A 14,439-nucleotide genomic window follows, 5' to 3' on the forward strand; every position below is an offset into this window, starting at 1 on the left:
GCACTGCCAAGAACATGTACTTTCTGCAAATAGATTGTGATAATATGGCTTGATTTTACAAGACCATTAAATTCATGCCAGCTCAAATAACTAAATTTAATAAAAGTACTTTCTACCATAGTTGTTGTTATTGTAATGCTCACTAAGAAACTGGTCAACTTCATTTTGCCTTAATGCTTTATACCTTTCAAAATAAATAATCTAAATATACAGTCACTTTGTGCTTCTGTGTATATTATAAAAATCTAGTTATTATATGATAGGGCTTACAAAAGAATTCAAATGTAACCCATAATTTTTTTGTTGACAACATCTACAATAAAGAGAAACAAATTAAATAACATTTTCAGCTGAAAGAGAGATTGTTTGATCAAAATCATGATCATCATCATTTTACTTCTACTTTTCAATATTTATTTGTGTTGAACAATTTTCTTGAGGTTGTGTTTTATTGGTGGATGCCCTTCTTGTTGCCAACCCTTTAAATTACTTCTTACAACATGCAGAGATGCTGTGTACCTATTCAAAAACACACAGTACAGAATTTGAGTAAAAGAAAATATTCATCTAAAAGCCTGGGAAAAATATTTTCAAAACTAAAAACACCCAGTCAGTCGTCTCTCTGCATTCCATATTCCAAACAAGTGCTATAAATATGTTGATGTTGCTGAAATATATCATACAACATTTTACAGCTGGTTTTTAAATATTTGGCAGTTGGAACTTCTCTCCAGCAATAAGACAATATATCATGATGCAGTCACAATAAAAGTAGTGGTACCAATATTGACTTCAAATTTTGGCACAAGACCAGCAAGTTTTGTGGGAGGGTGCTAGTCGATTACATCACCCCCAATGTTCAACTGGTACTTATTTTATCAACCCCTAAAAGAATGGGAGGCAAAGTCGACCTCAGCTGAATTTGAACTCAGAACATAAAGACAGACAATATGTACTAAGCCCAAGACTTGAAGACCATGGTTATTACAAGTACTCTACCTAGAATACCACTGGTTGCAACTTTGGAATTAGAATGGAAGTAAACAAAATTCCCTCTCCATCCATTTTGCTGAAACAAGTAAAAGAGTAAAAGAGATGGATGGAACACCAGCAAAAAGGCTCACAAAACTGCACACTTTTGGCACAACTATCAAAACAATAGAAACAACAAAGCCCAAACCCACAACAACATCCAGCAACTTCACAACCACACGACTTTTACCAATAACAGGAAATCACACAACTACAACAACAAACACAGCTGAATCACCAAAAAGAGCAACAGAAAATAAGCAAACTCTCAAGAAGCAAACTTCATCAACTTCCCCAATGTAAATAAAAATGGCAGTGAATTGTTAGAACATATATATATATATATATATATATATGTATGTATGTATGTATGTGTGTGTATATATATATATATATATATATATATATATATATATATATATATATATATATATATATATATATATATGTATATATATATGTATATATATATATTTATATATATATATATATATATCATCATCATCATCATCATCGTTGTTTAACGTCCGCTTTCCATGCTAGCATGGGTTGGACGATTTGACTGAGGACTGGTAAAACCAGATGGCTACACCAGGCTCCAATCTGATTTGGCAGAGTTTCTACAGCTGGGTGCCCTTCCTAAAGCCAACCACTCAGAAAGTGTAGTGGGTGCTTTTACGTGTCACCCGCACGAAGGCCAGTCAGGCGGTAATGGCAACGGCCACGCTCAAAATGGTGTATTTTACATATATATATATATATATATATATATATATATATATATATATATATATATATATATATATATATATATACATATATATATATATATATATTATATGTATTTATTTTCTCTAAGTTAATAATTAACTCCGACAAAATAAATTGGTTAATAGATACCAAGGTAGCAAAGATCACAAAATGACTGTGGTGTAACTCCTGTTTATGAGGTAGAAACTCCTTGTTATTTTGGGCACTTGAGTAGATATACAAATTTAGTAAATGGAGTAAAACGCATATGTTAAATGAATTCTTTTATTTCCAACATGTTTCAAAGATTACAAATTGTATCTTCCATAGGAATAGGTGATGTTGATAAGGATGTAATCTTCTCTTCAGGGAAATACATAGGAACCAGCTTAACCGTAAGACATTTTAACCGAATGTGATAACTGTAGTTAGAGAAGATTGCTACGTAACTTATTTGAAAAAACCGTTGGAGGCATACATACACACACACACAGACATGACAGGCTTCTTTCAGTTTCCATCTACCAAATCCGGTCCAAGTCTATGGTAAAAGGTACTTGCCCAAGGTGCCACACATTGGGAGTGAACCCAGAACCATGTGGTTGGGAAGCAAGCTTCTTACCACACGGTCATGCCTGCACCTATATATGTATATACAGGAGTTGGACAAAATAATGGAAACACCTAGCATCATAGCATCATAATTTTAAAATAACTATAAAACTGCCAAAGCTTGTTTATTTTTATGTTTTTTGATTTATTATTAGTGTTGCTTAATATGTTTTGATAAAATTGCTGTTTCTTTTCAGAATCATCAGAAAAAGGTAATTAAAATTCATTAAAATGACAGATCTATTGGACTTTCAAAGAGGTCAAATTGCTGGTGCTCATATGGCAGGTGCTAGCATAATGAAAACAGCCTAAATGTTTGGTGTATCAAGAAGTACTGTCTCAAAAGTAATGACAGCTTTTGAGAAAGAGGGAAAACCCTCCTTGTCAAAACAAAACTCTGGAAGAAAACCAAAACTTTCAGATAGGGACTGTCGGACTCTTAAGCAAATTGTTAGAAAGGATCACAAAAGTACAACTCCCAAAATTACTACAGTGCTTAAAAACCACCTCGATAACCCAGTTTCCACAAAAACTGTTCGCCGGGAGCTGCACAAAGCTGAATTTCACAGGAGGGCTGCAATCAGAAGACCATTACTTTCAAAAACAAACATTGCAAAGCATTTAGAGTGGAGTAAAAACCTACAGAACTAGTCCCTAGAGCAGTGGAAGAAAGTTATTTTTTCAGACAAGTCATCCTTTACCTTATTTCCGACCACCGGCCGAGTATATGTGTGGAGACAGCCATAAGAAGCATTTGACCCAGACTGTCTTCTTCCAGCTGTTAAACATAGAGGAGGATCTGTGATGATCTGGGGGAGGGGGTATATGTTGGAAATCCACTGGCTCAATGGTTTCCCTTCATGGCAGAATTAATAGTTGAGACTATTTAAGCATTTTATCTGATCAAATTCATCCTATGGTTGTGGTACTGTTTCCGGAGGGAAACAATCTTTCAGGATGATAAAGTACCAATTCACACAGCTAAAGTTGTTACTGAATGGCACAAGGAACATTCTAATGAAGTTGAACATCTTATCTGGCCACCACAGTCCCCAGATTTCAATATTATTGAACATTTATGGTGCATTTTAGAAAAAGTAAGGAAACAATATCCTCCACCATCATCACCACAAGAACTGGAGACTGTTTTAGCTGAAGAATGGACAAAAGTTCCTTTGGAAACAATTCAAACTTTGTACGAGTCCATACCTCATAGAATTCAAGCTATAATTATAATTATATATATATATAATAAGAATAGGAATTTAAAAATTCAAATAGAGTTTACAGTAAGCTCCCTGCTACATTGGAGTTTCGCCCGTGTATTCACAAGATCATCAGGCAGGTTATAACTATATACATGAACTCCACTAGCCCCATATATGTTAGTGCATACCTGCATGTTCACTGGAATGATACACTTCAAGTTAAATGGGTTCTCGATACTGTTCTGCTGCAGGCAAGACCATAACACTCCCACCACCAGTGACATAAAGAGATCATTGAGTGTGTATTATATACATATAAAACTGCATCTGTGCATATATGGTGATATCTTTTCCAAATATGTCAACTAAATGATTGTTGAGAAGGAGCAAGAAAGCCAGTTCTTATGAATGCGAATACCCGGATACCCTCATTGAAGCCAGTAGAAATGGAGTGAACCTAATAATTGGCTCATTATAAAAACCTGTAACTAACGAAGCTGTGCTTCACAAAATGCAATATGAAGATAACACCAACATTTAAAGATCGGATTCTCTTGTAAATAAACTAGTGGAAGGTAATTCTGAGAAGCAGTTTCAAATCCTAGTTGAAACCATGAATCTAACAACTTTGGATACCTCAGGCCTATGTGAGAAAACTTTGGCAAAGTCCTCATTGCCCTTACCTTCATGGTTAGCCCACATTATTCCAAAAGGAGCATAAGGCTGGTTTCCTGGTTTCTCTGGCGCATATGTTCCACCCTGGCCGAGATGCCAGTCCATTGCAGGATTACTCATTTTTGACAGTGGAGTGAACAGAAGCAATGTGAAACTGAAGTGTTTTGCTCAAGAACACAATGCATCACCCTGTCCAGGAATTGAAACCACAACCTTATGATCATGAGCCCAGCACCCTAACCACTGAGCCATGTGCTTCCACCTTCATGGATTGGAAGAATTGTTAGAGAACTAGAAGCAATGGACATGCAGTATTTATTCCAACTTTTTATGTTTTGAGTTCAAATCCTGCCAAGGTCAATTTTGCCTTATATCCTTCTGAGGTAGATAAAATAAAGTGGTAGTCAAACACTGGGTTCAACAGCAGCCCTTAACATCATCATCATCATTATTATTATCATCATTGTCATGATCATCTGTCATCATCATCATCCTCACCATCATCTGTCATCATCATCATTGTTGCCGTCATCACCATCATCATCATTGTCACAATCATGTCATTGTCATCATCATCATCACCTTTGTCATTGCTGCCATCATCATCAGTGTTGTTGTCATCGTCATCATCATTACCATTGCCTCTCTCCCACCATTGCTGTCGTCATCACCATCAGCAGCAGCACCACCACCACACCCATCATTACCACCATAGTCAAGAGGTAATGCCTAAAGCCGATAAAGTAACTGTAACTAATCGTAACTTGATCTCATTTATGTGATGTGTTCAAATATCAATATGATATACATTTGAAAGACAAAATAGAGATAAAAGGGGATGAGTTTGAGAAATTCCTCATCAAAACTCCCCAAAGCAAATTACTAAAGATAACCTTGTCCATAGAAGAACACTTCTTTAAAAATTCCAGTCCAATGTAGGGATTTTCAAGAATATAATCATAAGAGACTATTCAGAGTGACCATTGGAAAAACATTCGCCTAAAGAGAAAATTGAATTATCTGGAGACCAAGTCGAGTGACCTGTCACCTGTGTTTCTTTTAACATGACCATATTCAGGATCATGTTTATAAATGTAAATGGTTGAGGGTCAGTTTGAAAGCAAGATCATTTGCTCAATGACCTCAGTCGCTAAACTGATCATTCTCTGTCACATTCTCCTGTTGGTGTTGGTACCATTTTCTGTCTACTTCAAACTCAGACATATTTTTCAGTGTAATACCTTGGCTATACAATTGTATCTACATCTATATACTTTCTGCGCCAAAAGACTACAAGAACTCATTTGCATACAGTCTCATCTTCTTAAGCAATTTATATGTTTCTGTCTGTTCTTACCTTAATGACATTCATTTGTAATGACTGGCTCTCAGCAGCCATGTGGAGTGTTCTTTCTTTCTTGAGTACTCTGTTCTTCAACCATAACCAAGACTCATCTGTTGCAAATACTGTATTTCTCTGCGATATGGACTCTGCAGCTCTTTTCCCTTGACATTTCCTTCTCCATCTTGTTTTCTTCTTTTCTTATTTTCTTTCATGGACTCCATACCTTTTTATTCCTCTCTTCTTGCAGCTGAAATAAGACTTGTTTTACTATTTCTCACACACTTTTGTATATTACATTTTTCTATTTCCACATAATCTTTTATTGATATCAGCCCTTTCGTTCCTTACTCCTGTGGTAAGTTTAACCTATCAGTACTGTCTCTTGGATATATAACATCCTATACATGATCATTGTCTTTCTGGTTTTACAATCTGTGTCTCTTAGTCCTTCTGTAATCCAGTTAAAGAAAGTAGTAGAATATCATGTTCAGATGGAGTTTGAATGGTTTTTCTTGTGCTGATAACCAGAAGACTCTGCTCTATTGAGGGAGCGAAGACTAGATTGATGACACCAGTAGTGCACAGTTGAAGACCCAGTTGATACAATGTAGGATAGAAGACCCAGTAAAATCCAATTCAGGAGAAAAGCAAGAGGAATAGACAAAAGACAACATCAGACAGCAGCAGCAATGGCAGACATAACAACACTAGCGGGCCCAAGACTTGAAGACTATGATTATTACAAGTACTCTACCTAGAATACCACTGGTTGCAACTTTGGAATTAGAATGGAAGTAAACAAAAATTCCCTCTCCATCCATTCCACCAACCCAAAGAGTTGCACTGAGGAACCAAAGGAGAAAGTGTTGTTGATGATGGGAAAAATGGTGTTAGAATTTCGAAGAACTGCTGATGGCGTCAGTGGCAGCGATGGTAGTGGGCGGGCAGTGATGTTAAAGAAAGCATTCTGAGTAGTAGGTGATTGGAATTGAAGAGTATACTAAACCTACTCAGACAGAGGCTTTCATCCCTGTGTGTGTAGATCGGCCAGATTTGTTTAGAGAACTAAATGTGTTAACATATCCAAATATATTGCTTTACATAAGGCAGTGAAGTAGCAGAATCATTACCACGCCATACAAAATGCTTTATGTTTGTGAGTTCAAACTCCACCGAGGTTGACTTTGCCTTTCAGGGTTGATAAAATAAGCACCAGTCGGTATAATCAACTGACCCCACTGGGGCTGATATAATCAATTTACCCCTCCCCTACAATTGTTGGCCTTGTACCAAAATTTGAAACCAATATATTACATTACATGCTGCCTCTGCCTTATTACACCTATGCACATCATCAAATTTATTGTCGTGTCTGTTTATATGGCACATTTTCTATTTTTTTTAATGTGCCCAAGAAATGAAGATCATCATCATTGTCATCATTACCATCATCATCGTCATCATCATTTGATTGGTAAAATTGTTACAACATTGAAAAAAACATCTTTTGGTATTTCTTCTGGCTCTTTGCATTCTGAGTTAAAATCTTCTCAAGGTCAACTTTGTCTCTCATCTTTTCGAGGTCAATAAAATAAGGTACCAGTCAAATACTATTGTTGATCTAATCAGCTAATCCTTTCCCCCATAATTGCTAGATCTGTAACTAAACTAGAAACTATTATAATCAATATTAATAGTTTGCAAAAATTTGTAAACCTGTGCCTCGTTATTCGTCATCAAAGACTTGGTCAGTAGATTCTTTTCTACCATCTCATTGACCATGTCTGTAAATTCCACTCTGAACCTTCTATAACTAAATATAGGACTCATTGGCTAAAAACAGATAAAATAGTGGTAGTGCTGGTGGTGGTGGTGGTGGTGGTAAAGGGAAGGAATTGATGTGGCAGTTGGCGTGTTATGTAGAACTAGTATAGTGGTGTTGCTGATGATGAGAGAAATGGTGTTAGAATTATGAAGAACTGCTGGTGGCGTCAGTGGTGGTGGTGGTGGGGGAAGCGGCATCGGCGGCGGTGGTGGTGGTGGTGGTGGAAAGATATGAAGCACTAAGTATACTAAACTAACTGACTAAAACTAAAGTTGTAACTGCAAGGCAGAGAGAAAAAGGATGCCTGTAACAGCATAAGAGGAGGCTCATAAGTAACTGACACTTGCTTACGTCATTGCTGACGTCAAACAATCTGATGAAGAAAGAAGGCAAGAAAGAAAGGTGGTGGTGGTGGTGGTGGTGGTGGTGTTAGTAGTAGTAGTAGTAGTAGTAGTAGTAGTAGTAGTAGTAGTAGTAGTAGTAGTAGTAGTAGTAGTTATCACCAGCATCAACTTCATCATCATCCACTCCACCATCATTATTATTAGATGAAAAAATAAACCTTAGTAGGCGAACGAAAAAGAAAAAATGTCGGTGTAGGGATGTTGGTAGAGAAGATGCAAGTGTGGGCATGACGTGAAGCAGTGGTGTAGGCGAAGCGGTGTGGTGGTGGGTGGTGAAAGCTATTACATAAGGCTGCAGTGTGAGAAAATGAGAGGGAAAATATATAGGACTGACTCGTTCCACTATAAGTAAATTTGATACAAAGTGTGGCGTACTTAATGGGCGTCTCTCCACTCCCCGTTTTTATCCTTTACTATAGACACTAAGGCTAAGAAAGAGAGAGAGAGATCAGGTACAACACCGTTAGAATAGGGCAGTGGTTCTCAGCTAATTTTTCCCTATGGACACCTTTGATTCATCTTTTACACTACAGGACTTCATAACCATTCAATGTGTATATATAAAAAAAATATCTTACTGTATTTTTATAATTAAATATTATTAGAAATTGTATTAAAAACATTAAGGAACTGTAGAAAAAATTGTAAAAATATTTTGTGTATTGAAGTATAAGCAATTTATTGCCCATAAACTTTAACAACATAGCAACAAAATCTCACGTGGACACCCAAAGGCCATATGGACCCCAGTTGAGAACCACTGAATTAGGGTTCATAAACTACCTCTATCTCTATAATGGAAATGGCTAAGAACACTGAATAACATTATCAGTGGCAGTACTATGTATGATTGACAAGTGGTTTGGAAATATGCAGCTCTGAGTTCGTATCCTGTTATGAGACATCCTGTAATTGGTTTCAGAGTAGAGCCAATTAAATGTCTCAGATTTCCTTTCTATTAAAGCCGGATAACTTAAGGCTGTTCAAACACAGGGCTGAATATTTAGGGTCTGGTCTGTTTGCAAATATTACCATTATGTAACTACTATTCTTTGGATTATATTTAAAAGCTATGAACATTGAGCACATCATACACGCATGCATCCACATGTGTGTGCACGCACATGAATGTGCGATGTCATATATAACCATTTATATGCACGTGTCTGCAACTGTGTGATTAAATGCAAGCTCTAATTCACATTCCTTGAGGATCGTTGGTATCCACATGGAATATCTGAATGAAACCTTGATACAGATTTAATATAAAATATACCATATATAAAATATACACATATAGGCGCAGGAGTGGCTGTGTGGTAAGTAGCTTGCTTACCAACCACATAGTTGTGGGTTCAGTCCCACTGTGTGGCACCTTGGACAAGTGTCTTCTACTATAGCCTCGGGCCGACCAAAGCCTTGTGAGTGGATTTGGTAGACGGAAACTGAAAGAAGCCTGTCGTATATATATATATATATATATATATATATATATATGTATGTGTGTGTATATGTTTGTGTGTCTGTTTGTTCCTCCAACATTGCTTGACAACCGATGGCGGTGTGTTTACGTCCCCGTAACTTAGCGGTTCGGCAAAAGAGACTGATAGAATAAGTACTAGGCATCCAAAGAATAAGTCCTGGGGTCGATTTGCTCGACTAAAGGCAGTGCTCCAGCATGGTTACAGTCAAATGACTGAAACAAGTAAAAGAGTAAAAGAGTAAAAGACATATAACGGAGTTTACACCTTTGAGTATAAACGTGCTATGAACATTCTAAATGGTGAAGCATATGAGCCACAACATATGCTCTCTCTTTCTTTCCCTTCCTCCCCCACCCACTCTCTCTTTTTATCTCCCTTTCTCTCTCTCACTTTCTCTTTCCTGCGCACAAGCTGTATATCTATAGGTTTAGTTTTGTCTATAAACAGTTGAAAGAGCCACATCACTTTGGGTATGCATTCTCACACTGAGTGAAATAACAAAGGATTTATTTAACCAATCAACTGAGGAGGTGCATTTTTATACCGTGGCTGCAGGATAATGACTACACAACATCTAGCCAATGTACTTCGGGTGAAAAATGTATCGAAACAATTGTAGTGGTTTTAAGTAAAGAATGTCGTTTATTCCATTTTCCATCATATATGTATGTTGTATGTATGTGTGTGTGTATATATATATATACATAACTTTACAAATACAAAGGCTTAAAATTATTAAATAATTTTTTACCAGTGGCCAGCATGGGTAATAAGAGTTAGAAGTAATAATAAGAGTTTTTAAATGCAATAGTGTATGAAACATACACAGAGAGAAAACTACCATGTGGATTTTTTTAGCATGTAAGAAATCCATGTGGTAGTTTTCTCTCCATGTATGTTTCATACACTATTATATTTAAAAAATATATATATATGCATATATGTGAAAAAGAGATGACACCGGAAAAACGATGGTTATGTTATGAGCTTCATTTGCTTACAGTTGTTTCTGCCATAAGATGCTGTAGTTGACTTGTAGTTGAGTGCCTGAATGACATTTATAACTTCATCAGAGCCTCGAATAGAAAGAATTGTATTTTTGCAATGTACAGGGAAGGCACTGTGTGTGTGTGTGTGTGTGTGTGTTAGTGTGAGTACGCATGTATGTGTCTCTATGTTCTGTGCGCATGGCTGTGCGTTTTCCTGAATGCATGTGCATGTGTATATATATATATATATATATATATTATATATATTTTTTCTATTTTCTCTACTTTTTCTACTAATAAATCTAATTGCCTTTTGGACATAGGTGCAGGAGTGGCTCTGTGGTAAGTAGCTTGCTTACCAACCACATGGTTCCGGATTCAGTCCCACTGTGTGGCACCTTGGGCAAGTGTCTTCTACTATAGCCTCGAGCCGACCAAAGCCTTGTGAGTGGATTTGGTAGACGGAAACTGAAAGAAGCCCGTTGTATATATATATATATGTATGTATGTATGTGAGTGTATACGTATATTGAGTTGAATTTTTCTTTTTCTTTTATTCTTTTATTTGTTTCAGTCATTTGAATGCGGCCATGCTGGAGCACCGCCTTTTGTCGAACAAATCGACCCAGGACTTACTCTTTGTAAGCCCGGTACTTATTCTATTGGGCTCTTTGCCGAACCGTTAAGTTACGGGGACGTAAACACACCAGCATCGGTTGTCACACACACACACACACACACACTCACATATGTGTATATATATATATATATATATATATATATATATATATATATACATATATATATAGGGGATAATTTCACAAAAAAAAACAAAAGACGAAAACAGGTGGTGTAGACAACAAACAGATGTATTAGTTTAACGCTCGGGAAGTAAAAAAAGTCTTTAACATTTCGAGCCTACGCTCTTCCACAGAAGGGAGCACAGAAAGTAACAAGGAGAGAAAATAAAGATTGTATAGTGGCTAGCGATCTATCGTGGCGAATGCCGGACAGAGGGGTCACACAGGAGAGCTAGGAAGAAGGGGAGATAATAAAGTAGTGGTGATCCCAAAACGAAGGTGCGCGTGCGTGTGTATAAGAGAGCCTGTATGTGCATGTGGAAGAGGGCTGGTGACCTTGACGTGTGTGTGTGTGTGTGTAGGTGTCTGGATATGAGGCTGGGAAGGGTCAGTGCGTGGTGGTGTGATGTGATGGAATGTTATGTGGTGTTGTGTGGTATGGTGGTGTATGGTGTAGTGGTGTGTAGTGTGATGGTGTTGGGATGTGGGGGAGGCGAGAGTGGGGAAAGCAAGGGTGGGGTGGGGGTTTGGTTGAGGGTGGGGGTTTGGTTGAGGGTGGGGGTAGAGGTTGGGTATGTGGGTAGGCTGAGGGTGGGGTAGAGGTGAGGTATGCAGGAGTGGGTGTAAGGGATGGGGTGGGTGGGATAGATAGGGAAGGTGGGGTTGGATTGTGTGGGGTGGGGTTACGAGGGAGGGGTGACGATGAAGGGAGAGGGAGAAGGGAGAAGGTGGGTAAGAGAGAAGAGAAGAGAGGAGAGTAAGAGTGAAGAGAAGAAGTATGAGTCGGAGCAAGAGAGGAGAGCTGGGTAGGAGGAAGTAGGTGTGAGAGGGAGAGAGGAGAAGGGAGGAGAGTTGAGCTCATGTGGCGCAAAGGAGCGAAGAGAGAAGATTAATCCTTGTTCACGGTGCAAACGGGAGTCCGCATGGCCCCTGTGCAAGTACAATCCGAACACAGACAGGTGTTGCAAAGAGTGACCGGTAGAGCGGAAATGGCGCGAAACTGGGATATGACGGGCTTCTTTCAATTTCCGTCTACCAAATCCACTCACAAGGTCGGCCCGAGGCTATAGAAGAAGACACTTGCACAGTGGGCTGAACCCGGAACCATGTGGTTGATAAGCAAGCTACTCCTGCGCGTATATATGTATATATATATGGCGCACATGGTGGAGATGCAAACGGAACCCTCCTCTTAAAATTTCCTTTTTTTTTTACGGAATCCCACGTTTTACGCTATGGAGATTCCGGTTCTGAAAAAAAAATTTTTAAATCGCAACTTCAAAATTTCAACCCACCTCCCCCATTTCTTCATTTTTCACTTTCACCGGAATCTTTTTATTATTATTATTATTATTATTATTATTATTATTATTATTATTATTATTATTATTATTATTATTGTTGTGTAGTGCGTAGAAAAATACGAAGATTATGATTCTGAAAGAAAAAAAACTGTTTGTACAATTTCAAGTTTTCAAAAAATATGTATATATATTACACCAACCCCCTCCCTCCCGATTTTACGGCCTTGACCTTCAAGCAGGCTATCCACATGCTAGAAATAGCAGCCAAATCTCACAAAGCTGTGATAACACAATGAAGGAATCATTTTATGGCCAAATGATTCCCTTTGACACAAAAGTCCTTTTGTTTTGCGTTGGTCAAATGATTCCCTTTGCGCACGTGTGCACGGCCCTAAAAGAGAATCATTTGACCAGCGAGAAGGAAGGATTTTTACAGCGCGTACCCGACAGAAGCACAGCAACAGTGGAAGCTGTGATAATGGAAAATGTATTGACCGGTACTGTAATTCATACCGACAAATGGGCCAGCTATAGAAATTCACAGCAGCTTGGTTATATTCACCGAACGGTAAACCATTCGCAGAATTTAGTTGACCTTGAAACCGGCGCTTGCACAAGCCACATTGAGGCCTATTGGTCCCGAATCAAAAGACGATTAAAGAATCGAGCGATATGAAATGGTCACGCGTCCACGAATCGATATATTGAGAAATGTATGGATTTACTACGGCTAAGAAAAATTTCCAGAATTTCTATACACTTCTTAAAAACACATTGTCGAAGTGCAACGAAATCCCACTTGATTCGCCTTCCATCAACATGCGCTGTCGCTTGGAGGCAGACTGTTCATTCTCGCAAGCCTCCGTGCAAAGACGAGGACGTCTGCTATCTCAGTCAATGAGATGCAGTTGCTGACGAAAATGCCACTCCGAGCCAGACCACAGATGTCTTACAAAGGACGGCCGATCTTTACAACGCAGCTTACGAACGCTCCGGGATGCAGGTAAATACATTAAAGACCAAGACATCGATCCAACCCGCACCAAGCCAGAACAGTCCACCCACAAACATTAGCATCAACGGCCAAACCCTGGAAGAAGTTGAACACTTCACACACTTTGGAAGTATCCTTTCGAAGACTCCCACGTGTGAAAGGGACGTGGAGAACCGGATCGGGGCGGCCCACTCCACCTTCGGCAGACTCAGCCAACGTGTATTCTTCAATCACGCGCTGACCATCCGGACAAAGATTATGGTCTTTAATGCAATTGTCCTGTCAACTCTACTCTATGCTTGTGAGACTTGGACGTTTTCCAGCTATCGAAGCTACGACAGATCCTCAACATACAATGGGAAGATCACGTTGCCAACAACGAGGTTCTTCGCCACGCTTCACTACCAAATGTCGAAGCCACCATTCTACGTCCAGCATATGGAGCCCTCTCGTTTCCCAAGGATCATGCTCTACAGAGAACTTGCAGTCGGAATAAAACCCAGTGGAGGTCCGAAATTCCGTTTTAAAGACCAACTCAAACGGATCTTGGCTGAAGCTAACATCCAGCCATCCTCATGGGAACAGATTGCTATGGATAGGACAGCTTGGAGGACTGCTATCCGCAATGGAGCTAGCTTCTTCGAGTAGAACAGACAACAGAATGAGGAGGCAAAACGCAGGAAAAGAAGGGAGCGTCTTCAACATCCTCGACCTGCACCGACTATCCCGTGCGAGTTCTGCCCACGACTCTTTCACCACCAATTTGGACTCCAAAGTCACTTTCGGCACAAACATCAGCCGAGGAGAATGGATGGAAACTAACGAACCCAATGCTCGGATACGAGCTGGAGCCGACCATTATTGAACTCTGCTCGTGGATTTGAAAGAGGAAGGACATGTATTCGTGAGTTTTTGTGCAATTTTTAAAGATGATATTGTTGTATCTCAAATGTTTTTACATTTCTGTGGCCACACCGACTGGGCTCTTGCTGAGCTGAGCGATTAGGTGAGACTTTT

General features: G+C 38.8%; 1 protein-coding gene across 1 annotated transcript; it reads left to right on the forward strand.

Moving 5' to 3' along the window:
* Positions 1–13,425: 13,425 nt before the first annotated feature.
* On the forward strand, positions 13,426–14,070 carry LOC149133070 (uncharacterized). Its single transcript, XM_089361276.1, has one exon. The coding sequence runs from the start codon at positions 13,426–13,428 to the stop codon at positions 14,068–14,070; it is 645 nt and encodes a 214-aa protein (XP_089217402.1).
* The last annotated feature ends 369 nt before the right edge of the window (positions 14,071–14,439 follow it).

Source organism: Octopus bimaculoides, chromosome 12 (assembly GCF_046866305.1).
Source record: "Octopus bimaculoides isolate indiv1 chromosome 12, ASM4686630v1, whole genome shotgun sequence".
Lineage (NCBI taxonomy): Eukaryota > Metazoa > Mollusca > Cephalopoda > Octopoda > Octopodidae > Octopus > Octopus bimaculoides.